The sequence below is a fragment of the Lipotes vexillifer genome, unplaced genomic scaffold (genome assembly GCF_000442215.2).
Source record: "Lipotes vexillifer unplaced genomic scaffold, Lipotes_vexillifer_v1.1 scaffold802, whole genome shotgun sequence".
Taxonomy (NCBI): Eukaryota; Metazoa; Chordata; class Mammalia; order Artiodactyla; family Lipotidae; genus Lipotes; species Lipotes vexillifer.
Window position 1 is genome coordinate 2,476,513 of NW_006790237.1, and position 27,679 is coordinate 2,504,191.

The 27,679-nt window shown below is 43.5% G+C and overlaps 1 protein-coding gene across 1 annotated transcript in view; it reads right to left on the reverse strand.

The window, feature by feature from the left end:
* The window catches only part of LOC103073884 (zinc finger protein 420-like), a 19,812-nt gene extending 1,848 nt beyond the window's left edge, over positions 1 to 17,964 (reverse strand). Inside the window, exons 1-4 of the mRNA XM_007463461.1 lie at positions 17,826 to 17,964; positions 17,432 to 17,533; positions 15,149 to 15,918; positions 14,965 to 15,073 (exon numbers count right to left, since the gene is read on the reverse strand). Of these exons, the coding sequence (XP_007463523.1) occupies positions 14,965 to 15,073; positions 15,149 to 15,918; positions 17,432 to 17,533; positions 17,826 to 17,964 (1,120 nt within the window). The remainder of the gene's footprint in view (positions 1 to 14,964; positions 15,074 to 15,148; positions 15,919 to 17,431; positions 17,534 to 17,825) is intronic.
* Positions 17,965 to 27,679: the final 9,715 nt, after the last annotated feature.

Here is a 27,679-nt window from a genome sequence, read left to right on the forward strand (position 1 = left end):
AGGGGGAGGGGGAAGGGGAGGAGGGAAGATGGGAGGGAGGGGTGGAGGAAAGAGGGAGGCTGGCTTACCTGACCACCCTGCTTAACGTGGAAACCGGCCCCACCCTGGGACTCCTGACCCTCTCTACCCTCTAACTGTTTTTTCCCCACAGCATCTGTCACCTTCCTACATTCCCGTTGATTCTCTTTGTATAATATGTGTCTCCCTTGTTAGAATGCAAGCTCCACACAGGCAGCAGCCTTTGCCTGTGCTGTTGGTGACTCTGTTTCCTTGGGGTCTGGACCCCTGCCTGGTACACAGTAGGTGCTCAATAGATAAATACGTGGTGAATGAATGAGATTGGGATGGAGAGTCAGAATGGTCGATGGAGACAGGAAAGAGGAAGAGGAGGAGGAAAAGGGGGGAGGGGAGGGAAGGAGGGAAAGAAGGAGGATGGGGGAGGGAGAGAGAGGGGAGGATGGGAAGAGCGGGGAGGGAGAAAGACCAGAGCTGGGATTCTACCCCCCTCCCCTACCAACTACCCAGCAGCAGAGAGGGATAGGATGGGGAGTTCCCAGGGACATGGGACCCTAGGTAAGGCTTCCCAGGAAGAGCAAAGATCCCAAATCTGGAAGCAAATTGCCTCTGGACTTCCAGGAATTCCAGGGCTTGTGTCCCAGCACTCTTGGCAGAGCCCTGGACAGGCTGCAGCTGGTTACACAGGGCCATTCCTCCCAAACATCCATGTTCTGGGAAACACCTAGGTCTCCAAAGTCTGCCGAAATCCTGGGTGGGAGGGAGGGAGGTGATGATTGTATATCCACCTGCCTCTGGGAAGAAGCTGGGGGACCTGCAGGGCCAGGAGGTAGAGGGACAGCCCTGTCTGGCTGTAACCCCATCCCTCCAGCTGAAGACACCGCCACCCCGCTTCCTCTGCTCCTACCCTTCTCCCCAGAGGGGAACAGAGACAGAAAGAGCCAGAGAAGGACTTCCTTTTCAGCAGCTCTATCCTCTGCCAGGGAAGCAAGAGAGGAGTCCCATGTTCCAAAGAGGGAAACTGAGGCCTGGGAAGAGCTGTTTCCTGGCCAGTGATACAGCATGGAGTCAGCAGAGCCAGGTAAGTAGGTCACTGGGGAAAGAGGAGGCTGGGGGCTGGACCCCTGGGTGTGAGGGGGGAGGGGCTGGGGGCCTGGACCCCTGTGTGTTGTGGAAGATGCCTGGGCCCTGGGCCCTCGGGTCCATCACCTTCAGAGCTCTGACAGAAAAATTTTCGAGGCGCATGTTACTCTTGCACATATGGCTTTGGCTCTGTACCCCTACCCCTGGCTCCCTTCCCAAAGTTCCCGTTGTCCACGTTGAGTCCTGGGTCCGCCTCCACAACAGACCAGGGCCTGAATAGCCTCTTGAGGGAGAGACGCAACAGTCTGAGTCAGAAGATGGAGGAGAGGATGATGGGGGGCCGGAGGGATGGGCTGGGGCCCCCAGGTAGGAGCCGGTTACTTGCGTGTTATTGATTCCCCTGAGCCTCTGTTTCCTCATCTGTAAAATGGGAACATCTCAAGTTGTCCCTCACAGGGTAGCCCTTCAGGTTAAGCGAGAGGGTCTGTCCAGCACACTGGAATTTGAGGTGAGTTTTAGCTGTTCCTGAACCAGCAGCAGCTGAGGGTCTGTATGACTGACTCAGGCGGCAACAGGGGGATCCTTGACCTTCCCCGGCGACCTCAGCTCTGACCTGGGGACCAGACCCATCGAGGGAAGGTGCCCAAGGGCACACAGCCAGAAACCTCCTCCACTATCTGCTCTTATCACCTATCCAAGCCTCCTGCGAAAGGGTCTGGGGGCACCAGTGCATCCGAATCAGCTGTGTGCATTTGCTAAAAATAGAGATTTCTGGGTCCCACTCCCATATATTCTGACTCAGTGAGCTCAGGACCCCGCAAATGACTTAAACATATGCCCCACGGAGTTCCCTGGTGGCCTAATGGTTAGGATTCCAGCTTTCACCGCCTTGGCGTGGGTTCAATCCCTGGTCAGGGAACTGAGATCCCACAAGCCCCATATGGCACGGTCAAAAAAAAAAAGCCCCCAATGGTTCTGAAGTGATATTTTCCCCCCCAGGCTCCTATTTCATGCCGACTCTTATTTAACTCCCTTGAAAACCATTTGAGGCAAGTATTATAATCAACTATCCTTCAATAAACAAAAAAAAATCCTGAAATGTTAACAGGTGTCTGTGAGCTAGCACGAGCCGTCTCAACACCCTCTGATATACGGGTTGGGGATGGGTGGGACAGACTTGGGGCCTCCATCATGTCAGGGTCCCAGGAATCATGGGCCCTGGCTACTCTGAGGCTTGGGAGACCGAGGCCAGCTCCAGCCCATGGAAAGAGTATTGACCACAGAGGGCACTTGTCAATGGCGGCCTCTCTGGCTCAGGCACTGTCCAGCTGCTTCAGGTCACTGACGACTGTGCTTGGAATCCGGCTATTTCTGTCTGTGGTGCTGCTGTTTCTCCCAGCCTCCAGATGTGGGGATGGGGGTGCGGGGGAAGGATAAGAAATGATTTCCACTGACTCTGCTGACCCCTGTATCAGCTCACCCCACGTCGTCCGTTCAGCTGCAGAAGATTCTAAGACTCGCCCTTTCTTTACCTTCGCTGTTCCAGGAAAGTGTTCCTTCCTGCCTTCCTTGTTTCTCTATCCCTCTGATCTCTCCTCCCTTTTTTTCTCTCTCTTCCTTTCTCCTTCCCTCCATCTCCTCTCCCTCCCTCCTTCTCTTGTCTCTCCATCGCTCACCTCTCTATATCCCTCCCTCCTGTTTCTCTCTCAGTAAAATTTTCACTGGAATGTAATATACACCCAAACCATTGCACATATCATAAATGTCCCATCAATCAATATTCACGATGTTAAGACACCTGAATAACAAGCACCCAGATCAAGAAGCAGAATGACCCCACTGCCCCCTTCCAGACATCCTACACACACACTTGGGGATAAACAGCATCCTCACTCTACGTCACGTAAATGGAATCGGACAGTGCATCCTCGTTTGTGCCTGGCTTCTTTGCCTCTATGTTATGTCTGTGAGATTCAGCCACAGTTGTGCATGTTATGATTTGCTCCTTCTCATTCCCATAGAGGAGCATTTCGTGGTGCGAATACACAGTGTCTCTTTTCGTTGTGCGGACAATCTTGCACAGGAAGGATCGTTAATAGACCCAATTTACAAGTGAGAAGACAGAGGCTCAAAGAGAGGAAGCCCTCAGTGCTGGGAGTCTGGGTCCCCGGGACTCCCTCTTAGTCACCTGAGAGCTGAAGTTCTCAGTTCTTTACCCCTCATGGATTATTTTCTGACCTGGGCAAAGTTTCCCAAGCTTTAGTGTCTTCCGAAGGAGCAGAGCTGAGGGACCAGAAGGGGATGTAGATCTGGGGCTGCCTGAATAACAGGAACTGGGAGGGATCACCCCTGGTTTCCAAACAGCCAAGGATATGCTGCCACAATGCCTGTGTTAGTGCCTTTTGGGGGTGCGCTGGAACCTCCTTGGAATCTAAATATCCAATTCACTTACCTCCATGTTCCTGATGTCCTGTGACCCTCTGCACTTCTGGGCTGAGGACATACAGGTCTCTTGGAGGTTTTTGTTTTTTTTTTTAAATTGCTGACCCCTGATTTTTTTTTTTTTTTTTTTTTTTTTTTTTTTTTTGGCCACACCACACAGAATGCGGGACCTTAGTTCCCCGACCAGGGATCAAACCTGCACCCCGTGCAGTGGAAGCTAGGAGTCCTAACCACTGGACCACCAGGGATGTCCCTCTTGGAGGTTTTAAAGGTGATCAGGAAATGTTAATGGCTATATCACAAACACAGTTGTTGAAAGCAGGGAGAAAACTGGGAATACGAAGACAAACAGGAGAGTGTGAGGATGCTTATTCCTTCATGTTCCCTGGGGCCTGTGAGCCGGCTCTCTGGCCAGAACACACAGGCAAACTGGACCCAGAACAGCCTTAATCAGCTCAGATGTGATGGGAGAGAAGAGCGGGCAGCCCTCAGTCACGCTGGCTGAGCCCATGGCCACTAGCTACATGCAGCTATTAGATGTAAATGGATTAAAATTAAATTAAATGTACAATCTAGTTCCTCCACTGGAGATTTAGACTCTGGGAGGGATGCATAGCTGCCATGAAAAAGGGTTTGGTCAACGAGGAAGAAAGTGGGAAGGGGCTTTTGGGAGGTGTGATGGTTTGATTCTGACCCTAATTCCAATATATGGATTTCTTCCCAAAGCAAGCAATTCTCCAACACCAGCTGGGTGTCCTAGTGAAACCAAGCAGGACCCTGTGGGGCTCCTGGACATGGAAGCCTTTCTGTGTACCCCGTTTCTTGTTTGTAGGGAATAGACTCCAGCCTCCGTGACCTTCCCTGAGTTCCTGAGGCCAGATTAAAGGAGTGCAGGCCTGATCTTTATCAGCAACCCTGCCCTTGAACCATTGCTATAAAACTCCTGCCCAAATCCCCCCAGGTTGGGTCCCACAGTTTTTCAGGGCACAAGCCCACTGTGTCCCCCTTTGCCTGGCAAAGCAATAAAGCTGTTCTTTTTTTTTTTTTTTTTTAATAATTTTTTATTTTTTGGCCACACCCCGTGGCATGCAGAACTTCCCCAACCAGGGATCAGACCTGTGCCCCCTGCACTGGAAGTGCGGAGTCTTAACCACTGCACCACCAAGGAAGTCCCAAGCTATCCTTTCCTAGTTCACCCAAAACTTTGTCTCCGAGATTCAATTCGGCACCCGTGCACAGAGGCCAAGTTTTGGGCATCACTGCAATTCAATTCGGACACTCTGCCCAGAGATCACATCAGATTCCACAGGTTAAGGGCTCAGTCCCACAAGACTGCTCTCTCCTCCAACTCAGATGCCAATCACAAGTCCAGGTTGTCATCTGGGCTTCTGACTGACCAACTATAAGTCAGAGGTTCCTGTGACATCTCCTTTTTGGGTGTGATTAATTTGCTAGAGTGGCTCACAGAACTCAGGAAACCCATTTACTCACTGCATTACTGGGTTATTACAAAGGATATTAAAGGCTATGAATCAACAGCCAGAGACACATAGGGCGAGGTCCTGAAGAAAGGACCTTCTGTACTGTTAAACAACAAAAATTCAACTGAGTAGTTTAAAGATCAAATTGGCTTTATTGATCAATTCATGAACCAGGCAGCATCCCATCGAGCAAATGGGAAGGAACTTCACTGAGCTGAAGAAAAGGAAAGGTTTGTAAAGGTAGAGGTAGGGGTGGAAGGTGGGGATGATTAACAGCGAATGCATTGTTTCAGGCAAGGTCACCCCCCATAAGGGGAAAGCAAGGGGTCTATCAGTGGATTACCTCCTGGTACTAGGAAGGAAATTCCAGGTTGGCTGGTTAAAGGTCACATTTCTGTGGGAAGGGGTGGGGGGAGAGTTGAAACTGCAGTTAGGTTAGGTATTAAGTCTTGGTTTGCTGGCACAAGTGACTCCATTTGGGGCCAGCTGTCTCCTTTTTTTTCTTTACTAAATCTATTTATTTTGGCTGTGTTGGGTCTTCGTTGCTGTGCGCGGGCTTTCTTTACTTGCGGCGAGCAGGGGCTATTCTTCGTTGGGGTGCGTGGGCTTCTCATTGTGGTGGCTTCTCTTGCTGTGGAGCATAGGCTCTAGGCTCACGGGCTTCAGTAGTTGTGGCACGCGGGCTTAGTTGCTCCGCGGCATGTGGGATCTTCCCCGACCAGGGCTCGAACCCGTGTCCCCTGCATTGGCAGGCAGGTTCTTAACCAGGGAAGCCCCAGCTGTCTCCTTTTTAACAGTACCCGTGCAGTTTAGGGCTCGCCATGGTGGCACGTGAAGTCTTCTGGGTTTTCCCCAACCTGGAAGCTCTCCAAACCCAGTCCTTTTGAGTTTTCACAGAGGCTTCATCACATAGGCAAGATTGATTAAACCATTGGCCATTGATGGGGATTGATGGAACTCATTCTCCAGCCACTCATAGGTCCAGCGGTGGGGCTGAAAGTTCCAACCCTTTACTCATAGGGTTGGTTCCTCTGGTGGCCATCGCCGCATCCTTAGGTGCCCTTCAGAAACCTCCTCGTTAACAGAACAAAAGGCACATTTATTGCTCTTCTCCCGCCAGGGAACTCCAAGGGCTTGGGGAGCTCTGTGACAGGGACAGGGATGAGGACCAAATGTATATTCCTTACTGTCCTTACAGTATCACAGATGCTCCCACAATTGCTAATATGCAAGACACCTCCCAGGCAGATTACTTAGCTGAAGGAGAGAAATTTCTTGTCCTCCAAGAGGACACACTGGGCAAACGGTGCGTAGAGAAAACAGGCACTCCAACGAAAATGTGTGCACAGATGTTCATAGTATCACTCCTCACAATAGCCAGAAGGTGGAAACAACCAAAGGTCCATCAGTGGATGAATGGAGAAGCAAGATGCACCTGCACCACTGCACCACTGTTCTCTGTCTTCACCTCCACGATCAGAAAACAAGTATCCCTGCCCAAGACCTGTCCTACTTGTCCTCTGAATCCCACTCATCTCATTTTCTCAAGAACTTCTCTCTTTCACTTATCTGCTCTCTCTCCTGCAGCATCAAATCTTTCCCATCCCTTCCGTCATTCCCAACAGCACCCAATAAGGTCTAGAACCTCTTTTTTTTTTTTCTTTTTAAGTTTACCCTTCCACTCCACATTCTTCCTTAATTTCCAACCAGTTCCTTGGTTCTTGTCCACAGCCAAACATCCCAAAAGAGTTGTGTATGTTTGCAGTATTCATTTCTTCACCTCATAGTTGTCTATGACTCTCTCCAAAGAGTCTTTTGTCCCCACCATTCTACTGAGCGTGCCCTTGTCTAGCTCCACAGCCCCCAGGGATATGTTTTTTCACCTGGACTTTGCACCAACTGTGGTCCTTGCTCTGGACAGTTCGAAGGCCTGGTCTCCTGAGGAGAGTGACTCTGGTTCTAAAGGTCTTCATACAAGATATACCAGGGAATTCCCTGTCGGTCCAATGGTTAGGACTCAGCGCTTTCACAGCAGGGGCCCCGGGTTCGATCAACCCCTGGTTGGGAAAGATTCTGCAAGCCATGGGTGGTGAACGCCCCACCCTCCAAAAAAAATGATACACCAAAGGAACAGGGGAAGGGAACTGAAACCAGTTGGGTAAGAGAAAACTAGGGCTCTTTCTGCTTCTCAATGGGCCCGAGAATACACCAATATGGTACTTGTTTTAAGAGCATTTGGGGAGTAGACTGGGTCCTTTTAGAGACTCAAGCACTTGACTCTTGTTCTCAAGCTCCATCCTCTGTGGGATGCAGAAGTTCAACCCTCTCAACATCAAGAGTCAAAGAATCTGGGTAGCCAGGTCCCTTCTCTCTCAAGGAATTGGGATAAAGAGAGAGGCAAGGACTGAGCTGAGAAGAATCATAGATAATAATGAAAGGCAGAGATGAAGATGAGAGAGACAAGAACCAGAAACACAGAGTGCTCCCACAGGTGGGAGGCGGAGAAGCTGACAGTGGCATAAGACAGAACAGTCACCATGCACTCACCACTACCAAGATTAATGCCATAATCCTCTGCTCCTGTGGAAGCTCATTAGTAGGCTTCTAGACCAAAGAGATGGCAGTCTTTTTGAAATTTTAAGAAAGTATCATCCAAGGGTATCACGGTGATATGGGGGAACATGGGGAAATAGAGACAGAGGTAAGGACAGTCCTAAAAACATTATTCCCAAGGTCTTCTATCGATTAGGGTGCTTTCAGTTATCAGTAATTTGCAATTTACAATTACACCTAACAATGGCTTAAACCAAGACAGCATTTATGGTTTACTTTACAAGCATTTTGGAGATGGGTTAGGTTAGTACTAGGTTAGTCTAAATAAGGTCTGAATAATATCATCAAAACCACACTTATGTTATTTTACTTTTTTATTAAAGTATAGTTGATTTACAATGTTGTGTTAATTTCTGCTGTACACAAAAGTGACTCAGTTATACACATATATATTCTTTTTCATATTCTTTTCCATTCTGGTTTATCACAGGATATTGAATATATTTCCCTGTGCTATACAGTAGGACCTTGTGGTTTATCCATTCCATATATACTAGTTTGCATCTGCTAGCACCAAGCTCCCAATCCTTCCCTCCCCCGCCCCAAACCCCTCCCCTTGGCAACCAATTTTTACAAATTCCCAGGGACCTCCCTGGCAGTCCAGTGGTTAAGACTCTGCACTTCCATTGCAGGGGGTGTGGGTCTGATCCCTGGTCCAGGAACTAAGATCTCACATGCTGCGTGGTGCGGCCAAAAATAAAAATAAAATAAAATTAAAAGTTTTTAAAAAGCAAAATACAAATTTCCACGTGCTTTACCTTTTTATGAACACCTCTGGTTTTAAATCTCGGCTTCAAGTAAAGTACCCTTGTTGCCTGATGACTTTGTTTTGAAATAAATCAGTTTACAACAGCACTCAGCCTTTCCCTTGCTTTCTGCAAATAATCACTCACAAATTGCCCTTCATCATATAACACACTCCTGATGAGTTGGCAAAAGACAGAACTCAAAATGAATATTAGCTAGTCTTGTTATCAAAAGTCCTTCACCCACTCCACTGTTTTTACTCAGTCATCCTTTTTTCTCCCTTCCCCTCATGTCACCCCTAAAGTTTTTGCATTTTTAGTGCAAAGAAGTTTACCCATCTCATTTGCATTCTTGACTCCTAGAAATGCCTTTTAATTCCCAAGAAATGTATACTCTTCAAAGCCCAACTAAGATGTGACCATAGAAAACAAGGAACAACTAATAAAGACAAGAAGGCAAAGCCAGGAGTCATGAAGGATGGTGTACATCCTCTAGATAGGAGAACGAGTGCTTCCAAATTGACTGCCAGGACAGAGAACTCTTACTATTCCTGCCCATTGGCCTTGGTTGCAATAGAATAGTGCCTGCTATATCCTCCCCAGTTTTCTGTTCTTCACTGGAAGTTTTCATTGTGGATGTCCATTCTCATTGCACTATTGTATATTGGGTCTCTGAGGATTCTTTTAAAGTTTATGGACTGCTCGCCACAAATATTTCTAGACCTGATTGAGTCTAAAACTCCAAAATAAAACTTTGGAGCTGTCTCCCTTGGGAAGGATGCGGCTACTTCTGTTTGGGGAGAGGAGTATACAGGGATGTTGTGTAGACAAATGAGTAGGATGTGGTAGAAACTGCCAGCTTCCTACTCGATATTCACCCCTCTCCTTCATGGCCAGAAGTGAGTGGAAATTCATCCGCCTAAAACAATGCTTTTGGCAGCCATCCTTCCAGCTAGATGCGAGGAAATTCTAAGCAATGAGAGGCAACTGGTTGTATCGCATCAGTACATAATTGGGACAGAGCTGAGGGGTCAAAAAGCAGCAGCAGTAAACAATCCTGGCATGACTGGCTTTGGTATCGTTCAGTTTGTACCAACCGCTAATGAAAAACTAAAGAAATCGAGCTCCACCTCGCGGCTGCCTAAAACAGAAAGCAAGGAAATGGGAGTCGCCTCATCCTCAGCTCTCTGACCCTCATTGGGAGAGGACTTTTGTGAGAGATTATTTTCCCTGGGAGTTTCTAGAGCGAATTTCTAAGACCATCTGAATGAGGAACTTTTTTTTCTTTTCCTTTATGGTTTAATCACAGGATACTGAATACAGTTCCCTGTGTGTCCCAGTAGGACCTTGCTGTTATCCAAGGAAACTTTTTGTTTTGTTTTTAATCCAGGAAGTCCTCTTCATTCCACAACGTACATTCCAGAGACTGGAGATCTCTCCTGTTACCACTGCTACAAGATAAAAGAAAATCTGTGTAAATGTTTCATAATCTTGGGACGCTGCGGATTGCTCAACTGTGTTTTTCCCCTCACATTCCCATCTCATGCCACTCCCAGCTCCAAATACCATCTAGATAACTGTTTCCCAAATGTTGGATCTACAACTGATACTGTTCCAACAGAATCGCTTGGGGAGGTATTTTTTTTAAAATCTGGGTTAGACCACAATATTGTAAATTAACTATCCTCCAATAAAAAAACTTAAACAATTAAAAATAAAATATGGGTTAGGTCACTGCAGCATCAAGGCATCTGATTAATAAAGTCTGATGCTTAATGCAGGAACCTGTTGTGTTTTTTTTTAAATAAATGTATTTATTTTTGGCTACATTGGGTCTTCGTTGCTGCGCGAGGGCTTTTTCTCTAGTTGAGGCGAGCGGGGGCTACTCTTCGCTGCGGTGAGCAGGCTTATTGCGGTGGCTTCTCTTGTTGCGGAGCACGGGCTCTAGGTGCACAGGCTTCAACAGTTGTGGCTCGCGGGCTTTAGAGTGCAGGCCCAGTAGTTGTGGCACACAGGCTTAGTTGCTCCGCGGCATGTGGGATCCTCCCAGACCAGGTCTTGAACCTGTGTCCCCTGCATTGGCAGGAGGATTTTTAACCACTGCGCCAATTTTTTTTTTTTTTTTTTGCGGTACGCGGGCCTCTCACTGTCGTGGCCTCTCCCGTTGCGGAGCACAGGCTCCGGACACGCAGGCTCAGCGGCCATGGCTCACGGGCCCAGCCGCTCCGCGGCATGTGGGATCTTCCCGGACCGGGGCACGAACCCGCGTCCCCTGCATCGGCAGGCGGACTCTCAACCACTGCGCCACCAGGGAAGCCCTGTATTTTTCTTTTAAATTTATTTTATTTTTGGCTGTGTTGGATCTCCATTGCTATAGGAGGGCTTTCTGTAGTTGTGGCGAGCGGGGGCTACTCTTCGTTGTGGTGCACGGGCTTCTCATTGCGGTGACTTCTCTTGCGGAGCACGAGGTCTTGGGGCGCAGGCTTCAGTAGTTGTGGCACACGGGCTCAGTAGTTGTGGCTCACGGGCTCTAGAGCACAGGCTCAGTAGTTGTGGCTCACGGGTTTAGTTGCTCCGTGGCATGTGGGATCTTCCCAGACCAGGGCTCGAAGCCGTGTCCCCTGCATTGCGGAGCACAGGCTCCGGACGCGCAGGCTCAGCGGCCATGGCTCACAGGCCCAGCCGCTCCGCGGCATGTGGGATCTTCCCGGACCAGGGCACGAACCCGTGTCGCCTGCATCGGCAGGCGGACTCTCAACCACTGCGCCACCAGGGAAGCCCTGGCAGGCGGATTCTTAACCACTGCGCTACCAAGGAAGTCCCAGGAGCCTGTATGTATTCACAAAACTCCCCGATAATTGTAATATGCAACAAGATTCCTCCGATTATTAGCAGTTGAATAAATGTTCTCTTTACAATAGAATAAGAATTAATGGTAGATCTCGCAAACACGGAAACATCTTTATAGCCCACATCCAAGAACAAATGGTCTTCTTCAAGCAAAATAAACTTACAGAAAGGCTGTTGTCCCCAATATCTTGTTCAAGGTCCTCTGGGGCTACTCTGGTCTTGAATTGGCAGATGTGGGCAAGTTAAGCTGTCAATATTTTGTTCTTTAGATGAGGTGAGTTTCTCAGGAACAGTTAACAGAAGTACTAATCTCTCAGGAAGAAGTCTTCCCCACCCTTTCCACCTCCAAATTCTCAGCTTCCATAATCACGTGAGCCAATACCTTATAATAAATCACACACACACACACTACTGGAGAACCCGAATATATTCAAGAAATACTGTCTATTTTGTTGAGTATAATTGTGACTATAGTCTTTTAAAAATCCTTATCTGTTACAGACACATATTAAAGTATTTAAGGAGGAAATTATACTATATGACATTTGATTAAAAATATTCCTGGGGGGGTGGGGAGGAAAGGCAATCAGTGAAATCAACAAAATGTTTAAAATTTTTGAAGCTTTCTACTCTTGCATATTTTTATTTTCCACTTTAAAGTCTTGAAAATCACTCTATGGCCCAACAAATCCACTCCTAGATATATGCCCCACCAAAAAAAAAAAAAAAAAAAAAAAAAAGTGTGCCTATGAACACTAGGATAAATAACAGGTGAGGGGAAAACACAGTTGAACAACAGAGTGTGCCCAAGACGATAAAATCTTACTGCTGCTTCTTCATTATCAATGTATGAGTTGTTATACCTGTAAATAAATGAATTTTTTCACATTACTTTTTCATTTTTGATGCTTAGTGTTAGTAATACATATAATATCTACAGTGTTTTGTATCATATAATACTGATGTAGATACTGACAGATGATTCAGCTTGTAAACAGATGATGTAAACTTATGGTATTGATAAATACAGGGCAGTACTTTAAACGTATGTTCTCTTCCCTATGACTTTTCTTTTTGGCCGCTCTGTGTGGCTTGCAGGATCTTAGTTCCCTGACCAGGGACTGAACCTGGGCCAAAGGCAATGAAAGCTCCGAGTCCTAACCACTGGACCGCCAGGGAACTCCCCCTTATATGACTTTCTTAATAACATTTTCTTTTCTCTAGCTTCATTGTAAGAATACAGTATATAATACATATATAAAATATGTGTTAATCGACTGTTTGTTATTGGTAAGGCTTCCAATCAATAGAAAGCTATTAGTAGTTAAGTTTGGGGGGAGTCAAAAGTTATATAATGATTCCCAGCTGCATAGGGGGACAGCGCCCCTAACCCCTGCAATGTTCAAGGGTCAATTGTACTAGTTTTGGATGAATCGTGTATCCACTCCCCCCAACCGAAAAGATGTATGTTGAAGTCCTAACCTCCAGTACCTCAGAAAATTGAGTTGTTATAGATGGAGTTTAGTTAAGATGAGCTCCTCCTGGAGTAGGGTGGGCTCCAAATCCAATAACTGGTGTTCTTAGAAGTTGGCCATGTGGAGACACAGAGGCACACAGGGAGCATGCCATGTGATGACAAAGACAGAGGTTGCAGTTATACAGCTGCAGACTAAGGAAAGCCAATAGTTGCCCATAAATCACCAGGAGCTAGGAAGAGGTAAGGAAGGAATCTTCAACAGTTTTCAGAGGGAGCATGGCCCTGATGACACCCTGACTTTGGACTTCTGGCCTCCAGAACTGAGACAGTAGTAAATTTCTGCTGTTTTAACCCGTTCAGTTAATAGTATACTTTGTTACAGCAGCTCTAGGAAACAAATAAACTAGGTTTTCATGGAGGAAAGCCGTGGCAAGCAAGTCTGGCTATAAATCTAAGCCATATTCATTCCCCATTTCAGCACAACCACCAAGACAAGTGACATTTTTAAAAAATTTATTTATTTTTGGCTGCATTGGGTCTTCGTTGCTGCACGCGGGCTTTCTATAGTTGCGGTGAGCGGGGGCTACTCTTTGTTGTGGTGCGCGGGCTTCTCACTGCGGTGGCCTCTCTTGTTGCAGAGCACGGGCTCTATGCGCGCGGGCTTCAGTAGTTGTGGCTCGCGGGCTCTAGAGCACAGGCTCAGTAGTTGTGGTGCACGGGCTCAGTTGCTCCGTGGCATGTGGCATCTTCCTGGACCAGGGCCCGAACCCGTGTCCCCTGCATTGGCAGGCGGACTCTCAACCACTGCGTCACCAAGGAAGTCCCGACAAGTGACATTTTAATCTTCATTTCTTTGAAAATAGCAGCTGCTTCCAGTTTTTCAGAACTCATTTGGGGACAGAAGAGTTGTGATTACTTATCACTCTTAAACCTCAATATTTGTAATGGGGCTTTTTTGGGGTTTTTTTTGTTTGTTTGTTTTTTGTTTTCTGAGTGACAACCAGAAGATAATTTGTTTTAAAAAAATGTATCATTCCTAAGGGCTGAAAAGTACCGGATTCATTTACAATACCAGTAACAGTAAAGCAAAAACCAAAAAGGTGTAAATGGTGTTATAGTATTGTTTAATGTTAAGCTGAATTATTTCCCTTGTGATTTATATATTTCACTATGTTGGCATTTTTGGTAGATATTAGACATACAAACTGGAACAAGAATTTCGTGGTACACAACTTTCATTACCTTGTGAAACCTGAAAATCATCATATACATGTTCTACAAAAATACTCAGACACAAAACAAATACATACATCTGGGACCTTTCTTAATTTACTTCTTTGACTATACAATATATTATAACATGAAACAAAGTGTCCTTTGGCATGCTAAAGTTATCTGCTCTTCCTAACTGACTACTTTGTGTTACATTTTCTATAAATACATGGTAATGGGATCAAAATTTTTATTATAAAGTTGTTTATATGTAAATAAACTTTCCCACCATTACACTCTACTAATTCTCCTTAAAAAAATATTATCTGATGCATGATAAGTTTGGACTTCATGCCAGAGGCATCCCTTATCACAAGTCTTCAGCCATCTGTATTCCTTGGTATGAAAACTCATTTGTTTGGAAGCTACTCAAGAATTCACAATATTTGTGAGTTTTTTTCCACAGTGAAAACTAACTACTTTATGATAGCCTATCAAAAACATTTGTTGTACCCAAAGGTTTCATTTTGTGCAATGTATAATGGGATCTCTTCTCAAGAAGAGATTTCAACTTTTCATTCATACTGCCTTTTTTCTCATGAAATATGAGCCTACATTGGTAGTAGATAATTTTCCTATATTCACTGCATTTAAAAGTTTTCTCTTCTGGGTAAGTTTTGAAACTTACAAAGGTCAAAATTAATGGAAAAGTACCCTAACTTTCCCTGCATTCATAGGGTGACTCTCGTGTGAATTTTCTTGTATTCAGGGAGATCTGGCATCACTAAAGTCTTCCCAGTGCTGTGCTCCTGGGATTGTTTTCATGTATGAATTTCCTCACGTGAAGGGAGAAAGAACTTGACAGAGTAAGTTTTCCCACACTCCCCACGTTGATAAGGTTTCTGCCCGGCATGACTTCTCTGATGGACACTGAGGTATGATTTCTCAAAAAAGTCTTTCCCACATTGAGTGCACTGATATGGTTTCTCTCCTGTGTGATGTCTCTGATGTCTAATGAGCTGTGACTTCTGGTTGAAGATTTGACCGCATGGAATGCATCCATAGGGTTTCTCTCCAGTATGGCATCGTTGATGGATAATAAGATGGCTTTTTTGGCGGAAAGCCTTCCCACATTCACTGCATCCATGGGGTTTCTCTCCTGTATGAATCAACTGATGTCTACTGAGCATTGCCATACTGCTAAAGGCTTTCTGGCATTCAAGGCATACAAAGGGTTTCTCTCCTGTATGTGTCCTCTGATGGACAATGAGCATTGCCTTTCGTACGAAAGCTTTTCCACATTCACTGCATTCATAGGGTCTCTCTCCTGTATGAGTTCTCTGATGGACAATGAGATGGGACTTGTCTATAAAAGCTTTTCCACATTCACTGCATTCATAAGGTTTCTCTCCCGTATGAATTCTCTGATGTGTTATGAGGGATGACTTTTTATTAAAGGCTTTCCCACATTCCTTGCATTCATAAGGTTTCTCTCCCGTATGAGTTCTTCTATGAACAATAAGCTGTGATTTGTCTATAAAAGCCTTCCCACATTCACTGCATTCATAAGGTTTCTCTCCCGTATGAATTCTCTGATGGGTTATGAAGTGTGACTTTTTATTAAAAGCTTTCCCGCATCCCTCACATTCATAGGGTGTTCTTGCTGTATGATTTCTCTGATGTAGAATGAGCTGTGATGTGTGTACAAAAGCTTTTCCACATTCACTGCATTCATAAGGTTTCTCTCTGATATGAATTTTCTGATGTGTTATGAGGTGCAAGTTTTTATTGAAGGCTTTTCCACATTCCCTGCATTCATAGGATTTTTCTCCCATATGATTTCGCTGGTGAACAACAAGCTGAGACTTACTACAGAAGGCCTTTCCACATTCTTTACATCCATAGGGTTTCTCTCCTGTATGGATTATTTGATGGATAATCAGGTTTGACTCTTGCATAAAACCTTTCCCACAATCACTACACTCAAAAGGTTTCTCTCCTGTATGTGTTCTGTAATGTAATCTGAGCTTCGTCTTTTCCCTGTAAGCTTTTCCACATTCTTTGCATTCATAGGGTTTCTCTCCTGTATGAGTCCTATGGTGTAGAATGAGATGATATTTTGTTCTAAAGGATTTCTGACACTCGATACATTCATACGGTTTCTCTCCTGTATGAGTTCTCTGGTGCAGAGTGAGATGACATTTTGTACTGAAACCTTTCTGACATTCACTGCATCTGTATGGCTTCTCTCCTGTATGGGTTCTGTGGTGTATTATGAGCTTTGACTTATACCTGAAGGATCTGGGACAGTCACTGCACTCATAAGGTTTCCCTTCTGTGTGAATTCTGTGATGTCTTTTAAGATTTGTTACTGTGCTGAAAGACCTCACACATAAATTATGTTCATAGTACTGGGCTCGAGGGTGGGAGGTTTCATGTCGAGTATGGAAAAATGACTTCCCATAACCATTTAACTCATCAGAGTTCATTTCTGCATAGCTTTTACTCTGAAAACTTGGGTCTGAATTTTGTTTCAAACTTATTCCTCTTGAGACACATTTATGGGGTCTTTCTGTAAATGAAACAAAGTTTTTGCTCAAAGGAAATATTTTTCCCAATGCATTGTTTTCATGATCTCTCTCCACAGGTCCACCCTTCCCGTTATCTTCCCAATGCCAATCATAAACTTGACACATTACTTCTAGAAAAAAAAAATCAATGAATACTACCATTATCATGAAATGGAGAGGGATGAAATCTCAAGTCAATATCCAAAGAGATGGAGAAAGTGATACAGCAGGTGCACAATGTAAGTCTGAGGCACCCAATAAAAGAAACAGTAATAAGTAATGAACTGAAGGACATGGGTGTCATCAAACATTGGAACAAATCTATGAATATTTGAAAGCAAAATAGAAGAGGTATATGAATATGGATAAACGGTAAAAGAGGTTGGTTGTGTCTAATGAGCTACGGTAAAAGAACAACTAAGCAAAAAAGGAGAGACCAAATGAACTAGGCAAAGATCTGACCCAGGGTAGATACAAGGAGGTTAGTCTCCTCCTAGGTGGCTAGCAAAAGAGAGCCATATATGGAAGGGTAGTAAGAGAAGCAGGCAACATTCATACTGAAGACTTCTTTTCATTCAGAGTCACTTCTAAAGGTTCAGAGACTATGAGAAAAAAATATTAAAATGGGGGGAGGGATAAATTAGGAGTTTGGGATTAACAGATACATACTACTATATATAAAATACACAAACAACAAGGACCTACTGTATAGCACAGGGATCTATATTCAATATCTTATAATAACCTATAATGGAAAAGAATCTGAAAAAGTATATATATACACATAACTGAATCACTCTGCTGTACATCTGAAACTAACATAACATTGTAAATTAAATATACTTCAATTAAAAAAAATATTAAAATAACAAAGTTCCCAAGCCAACAATGACCAACTGTTACTTTGCTTCCACGAACTCCCACTGCATTGGTTTCACTCACCTGGACCACACTGAATTGGGAATTCCCTCTCTACTACTTCTTTTTCTTTTTCTTTTCCTTTCTCCAAGTGCATCACTGGTTCTGGCTTCGTAACTTGATAACCTGACAAGGGGGGTAATCACAGAGAATCTGAGCAGTATTGGGTCCTGTGAGGAAAAGTTCTGTTTCAGGGAATGTATAGATTAAATCTCAGCAAAATTGAAACTTTTTACTTGGAAAATGAAATTAAGTACAGTCACTGTATGATATTAAATAAAATAAGCTCTGTTATCTACCTATACTAGTCCAAGTCCAAAATCACTGACGATATCAGAGTACACATAAATTGTAGCAATGGAAAAAAGACAGGCAATAAATGGGCTTACGCTGAGATATTTAGGAAAGTTGTCTTTACCCAATGACATTAGGTTGCTATAATTTTCCAACATCACATCCCGGTAGAGGTTCTTCTGAACAATGTCTAGCAGCTGCCACTCTTCCCAGGTGAAATCCACAGCCACATCATTGAATGACAATAAGCCCTGTTGTAACATAATCCTTTTTAATCTGGAATTAATATAATGGAATAAAATAGTAATGATCTACAGGATATTATTCTATTTTTACTATGAAAATTTATAAACATATATCATTCTGTACCTAGGTTTTTTTTTTGTGGTACGCAGGCCTCTCACTGTTGTAGCCTCTCCTGTTGTGGAGCACAGGTTCCGGACGCACAGGCTCAGCGGCCATGGCTCACGGGCCCAGCCACTCCGCGGCATGTGGGATCTTCCCGGACCGGGGCACGAACCCGTGTCCCCTGCATCGGCAGGTGGACTCTCAACCACTGCGCCACCAGGGAAGCCCTGTACCTAGTTTTGATTGACATTCTGTGGGCTAAATTCATTAAAGCTCTCCTTTCTTTGTGCATTCTTCATTCACTTCTTCACTCATTCACTTACCCAATGTAAAATGTCACTGAAACTTTAAACTCCCTAAAGACAATCTGCAACCCACCTTACAAGCATTTAATGTTACTTACTATATATACATTTTGCATTAAAAAAGGAAATAGAGGGCTTCCCTGGTGGCGCAGTGGTTGTGAGTCCGCCTACAGATGCAGGGGACACGGGTTCGTGCCCCGGTCCAGGAGGATCCCACATGCCGCGGAGCGGCTGGGCCCGTGAGCCATGGCCACTGGGCCTGCGCGTCCAGAGCCTGTGCTCCACAGCGGGAGAGGCCACAACAGTGAGAGGCCCGCGTACCGGAAAAAAAAAAAAAAAAAAAAAGGAAATAGAGCATGGTCCTGCCATCAAATGCCTTCTGATCTATTTGAGTTCAAAGAACTGCATATAGTTCAAAGGGACAGGAGAAGAGGCTGAAAGGGACAGATGCCCAGGTGACAGTCAGGAACACGTCTTGGAGCAAGAATGCACATGTCCTGCAGACACTTGGTAGCCACTGCAGTGTTTTTCATATACAAAAGTATGCTACGCTCAGAACTGCCTATTAGAAATTGGACTACCTATTAAATCACAATACTCAAAATAAAAGCAAACACAAAGCTTTCACTGCGTGCTATGTATCGTTCTAAGCATCTTACACACAGTAACACAATGATCTGCACAGTAACCTTTATGTAAGCCCTACTATTATCTTTTTTTAATAGGTAAGGGATTTTTAAAGTTTTCTATCTGTGCCTGTCATACCTCCCACGTTTCCTTAGGAAGATGACTTTTCACTGGGTCCACTGTCTGGATGAGAAAAAAAAGTAACAGGAAGACCCATCTTCACACTTAAATGTCCAGGAAACCTTTACTGAATTAATGTGCTTCCTTCTTAAATACAAAGTAAATCTTGCAACACATTTTTATCTTTTGTGATGGTTTCCAGTATTAACAGAGAAATGTAGGCAACCCACTTCTGGATCCTGCTGCTTATGTGGCAATGTTCTAATTATCAGCACCTTGCAGGACCCTATGACACGCAGATGAGTTTCCCTTCCTGACTGGCTATTCTGGATCATTTATTCTATCTCCCAATCTAAGCACGTCCCTCCTAGCCACAATGTATCTATATATATTGTTCTCTTTGATTGGATACATTTTAATAAAACACCAAAAATCAAAAATGCAAAACAAACTGGGAAAAAACCCAAACAGCTCACCTGGGACTTGGTCATTTTTAACAGCTTTTAGGAAGTGGCCACCACATTTAGGATCTGTCCTGATATCCTGGTAATGGTGTCTCGTCAAGGGTATCCTTAGCAAGGATGAATTTCTGGGCTTGAGACCTTCTTTTTTCCTTTATAGGAATGGCCTTATTCTAGGAAGCCGGCATCTATGGATTCAAGAAAAGATTTGTTTAGTATGGAAATAATGATAAAAGCAAGTTCCAATATGTTCAAGGAACTGTTTCAAGTATGTTCTTTTCTCACTTAACCCTCACAACAACCCTATAATGTACAGATGATAATTATTCCATTTTAGAGAAAACTAACAGAGGAAAGGTTAAGCACCTAGCTAAAACCCAACAGCTAGTAACTGGCGGAGAAAGAACTAAAACACAAACCCCCAGAATCAATAAATCCCCTGAGTCTAAGGAGAACTACCAGAATTATCCTTTCATCTTAGCCAACCAACACAAAAAGTAGAAAAAATATCTAGAACAACTATTTTAAGACCCGGAAGTCAGAGAAAAAGGAAAAGAAACAAGGTGAGAACTCTGTGCTGCAGCTCACTGCCTGGACTTTCCAGTCCAGAGCATAGGGAGAAGGAACCCCAAAACCATCCAGCAGTCTTGCTGAGTTAATAATACAGAACCTCAAGTCTGAGAAGCAAAGGCGGCTAGAGTTTGCCAGGCAGTACCTCAGAAAAAAAAGAGAAAAGTCACTCTGTAGATATGCAGAGGGTTCCTCTGAGTCTCTGGCTAAGGATTGGTGAACTGAAGAAATTACCAAGGCCCCTGGAAAGGAGGAGGTGGAACAATTCCTGGAGCTCACGCAAGATCAGGAATACTTAGCATTCCCACTAGCCAGGGTAGAAAGACCTTCCACCAGGACTTCAAACAGAGGCCTCAGAAGAGTACTGCCTCAGTAATAGGTACAGAGTAATCACAGACAAAAGACTGTTTCAGCCCCACCTAAGAAAGTTGAAAAGAAAGCCTCCAAAGAATCAAACCTTTTCAAAGTAACTTGACTACATGTCAGAGCAAACCTCAAAAGTAGTTAAAGGAATAAAAGAAAATCCTGTAAACAACAATATCAAACTGACAATATCTGAAATCCAATCGAAAATTACCAGACATGCAAAGAAGCAAAAAAATATGACCCAAGGCCAAGGGAAAATTCAAGCTAGAGAGACATACCAAAATGACAAAAGGGATAGAATGGGCAGACTAGTACATTTCTTTAAAATTATACACACACACACACACACACACACATATATAATATGGAATATGTATATACTCCACATATTCCACAAGAGAAAAGCATGAGCATGATGAGAAAAATAATAATAAATTATTTAACAAGTGCCGTTGAAACAAATAGGATATTCATGTTTGCCTCAAACCAAAATTAACTCAAAATGGATTATAAATGTAAGGGTTAAAACTATAAAACTTCTGGAAGAAAGCATAGAAAAATTTAAAGTGAGGCAAAGATTTTTTTTTTTTTTTTTTGCGGTACACGGGCCTCTCACTGTCGTGGCCTCTCCCGTTGCGGAGCACAGGCTCCGGACGCGCAGGCTCAGCAGCCATGGCTCACGGGCCCAGCCGCTCCGCGGCACGTGGGATCTTCCCGGACCGGGCCTCGAACCCGTGTCCCCTGCATCGGCAGGCGGACTCTCCACCACTGCGCCACCAGGGAAGCCCCAAAGATTTCTTAACCAGGGCACAAAATGCATGATAAAAGAAAAAGTTGATAAATTGGACTTCTACAATACTAAAAATTCGTGATATTCAAAAGACACTGCTACAAAATGAAGAAGGATCAAGCCACAGGCTAGAGGAAAATATTAACAGAGCATGTACCTGACAAAAAGACTTCTATTTAAAAAATATGAAGAACTTTTCCAACTTAATAAAAGAAGAGACAATCCAATAAAAAGGAACGTAAGTTTCAAACAGACACTTCATCAAAAAAAAAAAAAGAGATGGCAAATAAGCATATGAAAGGTTGCTTTGGGCTTCCCTGGTGGCGCAGTGGTTGAGAGTCTGCCTGGCGATGCAGGGGACACGGGTTCGTACTCCGGTCCGGGAAGATCCCACGTGCCGCGGAGCGGCTGGGCCCGTGAGCCATGGCCGCTGAGCCTGCGCGTCCGGAGCCTGTGCTCCGCAACGGGAGAGGCCACGACAGTGACAGGCCCACATACCGCAAAAAAAAAAAAATTTGCTTTAAATTGCACAATAAAAGCAAATTAAAACCTAGATAAAATATTCCTATAAACCTGCTAGAATTGCTATAAGTTAAAAGACTGAATATACCAAGTACTGACAAGGATGTAAAGAAAAAAGAAAAACCTGTCATGCATTGCTGGTAAAAATATAAAATGACAAAATGGCACAACCACTTTGACTTGTACATCAATGTACATTACAGTTTCATTCAAAATATCCAAAACCTACTCCCCCAAATCCAAAACATCCATCAACTGGGGAACAGATAATACTGTGGCTTATTTGTACCACTGAATATTACTCAGTGACAGAAAGGAATGAACTAATGATACATGCAACATCATGGATGACTCTCAAAAGCATTATTTTAAGTGAAAGAAGTCAGAGATCAATGACCTCTTACTGTATCATTCAATTTGTATGTAGTATTAGAACATATATAACTACGGAAAGCATGTGATTGTGAGGGAACAGGGGATGGGGGTATGGTCTCAATGAAAAGAGGCGCAAGGGGACTTTTGGGGTTGATGGGAAAGTTCTATACATTGATTCGAGTGATGGTTAAAGAATGGTATACCTTTGTGAAACTCATCAAATTATACCTGAAGAACTGGTGAATGTATGTACTGTATGTAAAGTTTTTAAATTAAAGTGTAGTTGATTCACAATGTTGTGTACATTTCAGGTGTACAGCAAAGTGATTCAGTTATTCATATAGCTTACGGGTTATTTTCCCTTATAGGTTATTACAAAATATTGAGTATAGTTTCCTGTGCTATACAGTAGGTCTTTGTTGGTTAACTATTTTATATATAGTAGTATGTATATGTTAATCCCAAACTCCTAATTTATCCCCTGTTCCCCTTTGGTAACCATAAGTTTGTTTTCTACGTCTATGGGTCTATTTCTGTTTTGTATATAAATTCCTTTGTATCCTTTTTTTTTTTTTTTTTTTTAGATTCCACATATAAGCGATATCATATGATATTTGTCTTTCTTCTGTCTGGCTTCCTTCACTTGGTATGATAATCTCTATATTGTACATAAATTAAACCTCAGTTAAACTAACCTCTTGCCTACAAAAAGCAAAACAAATACAGGCTGTCTGCCTCTGAAGACAAAATCCATGACCTTAAAGTCTGCAATGGAGTCTCAACTGAAATCTCAAATTCATGTTTCTTTTTGAGACTTCATCTTCACTCAAAACCCCGGCTGGATCTCTTGGCAACTCTAATCAGTGCTGACTGTTAAAGAATTAACTCTGGTGATGAAAAGTTAATTCTAACACTGAGAATAACTTAGAGGTGCCAGGACACCCGAGAAATATATTAATGCAACTTACTCTCAGTATCACATTGCTGAGAACTCCGAAGGACAATGCAACACTGTGTCTTAGGCGGACAGAGAACTGAAGAAAACAGATCTGGATTTCAAGGACAATATGTGAAAGAAATTTGTGGCCAAAGAAATGAGGCCTATCTCATTTATGAACTTAGTATAAAAATCCTAAATATTTAAAAGATGAGGAAACCATGTTCACTGATAGAGAGGAAGAATACTAAGAAAACTGAACATAGGAAGAATTATACAATGCACAGATAACTTTATTCCAGGAATGCAATAGTGTAGTAAGAAGTATTTCGTTATCTCAATAGATAAAGGAAAGACATGTAATAAGATACCACAGCCACTCATAATTTTTTTTTTAAAAGATACCCCAAGCCTATCATTTATTTGTTTATTTATTTTCAATTATTTATTTATTTATTTTGCGGTACGCGGGCCTCTCACTGCTGTGGCCTCTCCCGTTGCGGAGCACAGGCTCCGGATGCGCAGGCTCAGCGGCCATGGCTCACGGGCCCAGCCGCTCCGCGGCACGTGGGATCCTCCCGGACCGGGGCATGAACCCGTGTCCCCTGCATCGGCAGGCGGACTCTCAACCACTGCGCCACCAGGGAAGGCCCCATAATTTTTAAAAATGTTATTAAACTAGAAAGAGACAAGAACTCTGTTAACTTGATAAAGAGTATCTACCAAAAAAAAAAAAAAAAATCCACGGCATTTCTTTAAACTTAGGGACATGACAAGGATAGCCATTCTCAGAACATTTAGCCAAAAATGTATCACATTTTGGCTAGATGTAATATGGGGAAAATAAATGGAAGGAATGAATGAGTGGAAAAGAAGCAAGACTCTCACTATGCAACTGCTTTAAGATCAACATAAACATTAACTGCAATTTCATATTCAGACAACAGTAAGATTTATAAGAAAAAACACTATTCACAATACCAACGAAACGTATAAGGTACCTGAGGGGGAAATGTACAAGAAAAAAGTTTTATTACACCAAAAGAATACAAATTATAACCAGTCAAATGGAGAGACACAATAGCGTGAGGTCTGGGAGGGTCCCAAACCAGAAGCTTCCACTGTCCTTTCCTCTTGGAGTCAGGACACGTTGCTCATCCAGCATATCTATGTGTGACAACATGCAGGGTATTGCCAACCACAGAAACTCACCTGAGCTTCAGTGTTTACAGTTTGTATTAGAGTTTCATTAAATACGCATGATGGATGTAATCATTGGCCGTGGAATTTAACCTCCAGCACCTCTACCCTCCTCGAGGTCGGGCTGATATCACCTGGTTGGTCTTTCTGGCATAAACAGTTCCAACCTGAATCATCTCACTAGCATAAACTACAGACTCACCATGAGTTGCCTCATTAGCATAAACTTTCAGGGCCCACCATGAATAATGCAGTCATCTCTATCATTCAGGATATTCCAACAATCTAGTGGCTACCTCCCAGGAACAGGAGACAAAGGACTGCCAATTGTTTATTACGAAATAACCAGCAAAAGACTAGCATTCTATATATGGGGCTACTTTCTAAATACGAGTTAGGAAGAGACAAACTTCTCAGGTTTAAAATTGGCCAGTGAACACATAAAAAAGATGACCAACCACGTTAGTGACAAGAACAGTGCATATGGAGGCCACAATGAGATAGATGTCTTTTATACTCAAAAGATGGTCAAAAAGCAAGGATTAAAATACTAAGCATTGGAAAGTCTATGGATCAAAAGGCACTTTTATACATTGCTGATGAGAGAGTAAGGTGGTACAAAAGCAATTTGACTTTCCCTTCTAGGTAAAAATTCATCTACTTTATATTAGAAATTTCATTTCTAGGTATACACCCTAGACTAGACAAATTCTCACATCAACTGGGAGACATAAGAATGTTCGGAACTTCACTACTTGCAGTAGCTGAAACCCAGAAACAATATAAACGTCCAGCAACAGGAGAATGGATGTATGAGTTATGTTGTATTTATGCAATGGAATTCGTATTAATGAAACAAACCTACCTCCAACATGGATAAATCACACATATGTAATAAGTCAAGACAAGCAAGCTTCAGGACTTCCCTGGTGGCGCAGTGGTTAGGAATCCGCCTGCCAATGCAGGGGACACGGGTTCGAGCCCTGGTCCGGGAAGATCCCACATGCCTCGGAGCAACTAAGCCCATGTGCCGCAACTACTGAGCCTGCGCTCTAGAGCCCGTGAGCCACAACTACTGGGCCCGCGTGCCACAATTACTGAATCCCGCGTGCCTAGAGCAACAAGAGAAACCACCGCAATGAGAAGCCCACGCACCACAACGAACAGTAGCCCCCGCTCCCCGCAGCTAAAGCAAGCCTGCATGCAGCAACAAAAACCCAACAGAGCCAAAAATAAATAAATTAATTTAAAAAAAAAGAAAAGAAAAGCAAGCTTCAGAAGACCAAATAATATCCTTATTATAAAACTTACAACCAAGAAAAACTAGTGTGCACTTTTAAGGTATCCATATACATGTGATAAAACTATAAAAGTCAAGAGAATAATACATTCTAATTTGTGAATAGTGGTTCCAAAGCTTGGGATGGTTAGGTGGGACTTAGAAGATGGAACAAGGATGGAGGACTTTCCCATTTCTCCAATGATCAAACATGACATTCATTAAACAAAATTATAAAGAAAAGCCAAGGTAATCAAATTTCTAAATTGGGCTATCATATTAGAAAAGAATAGCAGGATGATATGCCCATTGTTGCTAAAGATGTAGAAAAATCTGGCACACTGTGTGTAGAAGCATTATAGAATAGAAAGTTATTGGGGAAGTTTGGTAAAACTAAATCAGAAGCCTCTGAAATATGCATTTAATTTGACCTACTTTTATAAATTAAAAACAGAAAAATATCCATAATATATAATTCAGTTTAAAAATACATTTCAAAACATTACAGGTAGTTTACAGATAGTAAATCGGGGGTTAATTTTTTTTTTTTTTTTTTTTAACCACTCTCTGGAGCTTGTGGGATCTTATTTCCCTGACCAGGGATCAAACCCGGGGCCAGGGAATTCTCCAAGGGTGATTTTTATTTCCTGCTTTTTACTGATAATAAACATACAATGATATTCTGATTTAAAAAAAACTTAGAGATTTCCATTTAATATCATATATAAAGTCACATAGGAAGAGGATTTTTTTATTATTCTAACTTAATAAAAATAAGTTGAAAGTATTGTTTTGAGTAGAAAAAAAATCCCATTAGAAGGGTATACATTTGAATAATAATAGCTACCTTCTGTCAAATACCTACTTGTTATATGGATTTAATATTTGTGTCCCTCAAATTCATACGCTGAAGCTCCAATGTGATGGTATTTTTAAATGGGGTCTTTGGGAGTTAGATGAGGTCATGAAGACAGGGCCTTCATGAGAACTGGTGAGGTAGAAATCAATTTGTTTGAATGGGAAAACTGAGACTTATAGAACTTGGTACAAGAACTTGTTTCTTGGTCACAGAAACAAGTGGCAGAATTGACATAAAAAGCTAGGATTAACTTGATTTCAAGCGCGTACAAGCACACGTAAACTCTTAAGTATTCATGGGCACGATTTTAACAATTCATGGATCTAGATGGCAGGTATACAGCAGAACATTTGGCTATTCTTTCGACTTTTCTGTATGCTTGAGATTCTCCAGTATAAAACGTTGGGAAATATAATACCCCAATGCTCAGCACACACCCAAATGTCTGTCCACCTGAGGCCTCTTTATGTCCCAACCCCCCTCAACCTCTCCTAAGGATACCCACACAGCTCCCCAACCTGCACTTCGCTGTCGCACCCATTCACAGCTCCCCAGACATCTATTTTTCACCCACTGGCCCCTCCGAAGCTCAAATTCCAACCACAGGAATCCCAGGTGACTAACCCCCAAGCCCTATCCTCACCAACCTATCCAGATGGACCCCTTTGATCACTGGCTCTTCCACCTCCTCTTTCCACCGCCTGGGGCGGGGGCTGGGGGCGGGGGCGGCGATCCGGCGCCGACCTGTCATTGTCAACTGCAATGGTCTCTCGTTACTTCCTCAACCCACTCCTCAACACTGATGCTAGCCAAAGCCACCCACAACGCCCCCAAAACTCCGAGGCCGCCTTCAACAACAATCCTCCATGAGTACCCACCACAAACCACATCTCAAGTCAGAATTCCCACCACGCGGGATTCTTAAATCCACTCGCAGAAATCTCACGTAGCCTCAAATGCCAATTCTGTGACAGTACGCTCGGGGAAGCCAAGCTTTGGACGCCACTTCCGTTTCCGGTGACGTGAGTGGCGGGTCCCTGTTAACATTCACATTCAAGGCCACTTTGGAAGTGAGCGATGGGTTCTGATGCCTGGAGGAATTAGTGCCGTGCAATATGGCCGCGCCCATGGCGTTACGTTATTGTGGGAGCGGCCATATTGGATCATGCGCCGCCATTTTGGACCGTCCTGCGGACCAGTACGGAGAGGCGGAATCTCA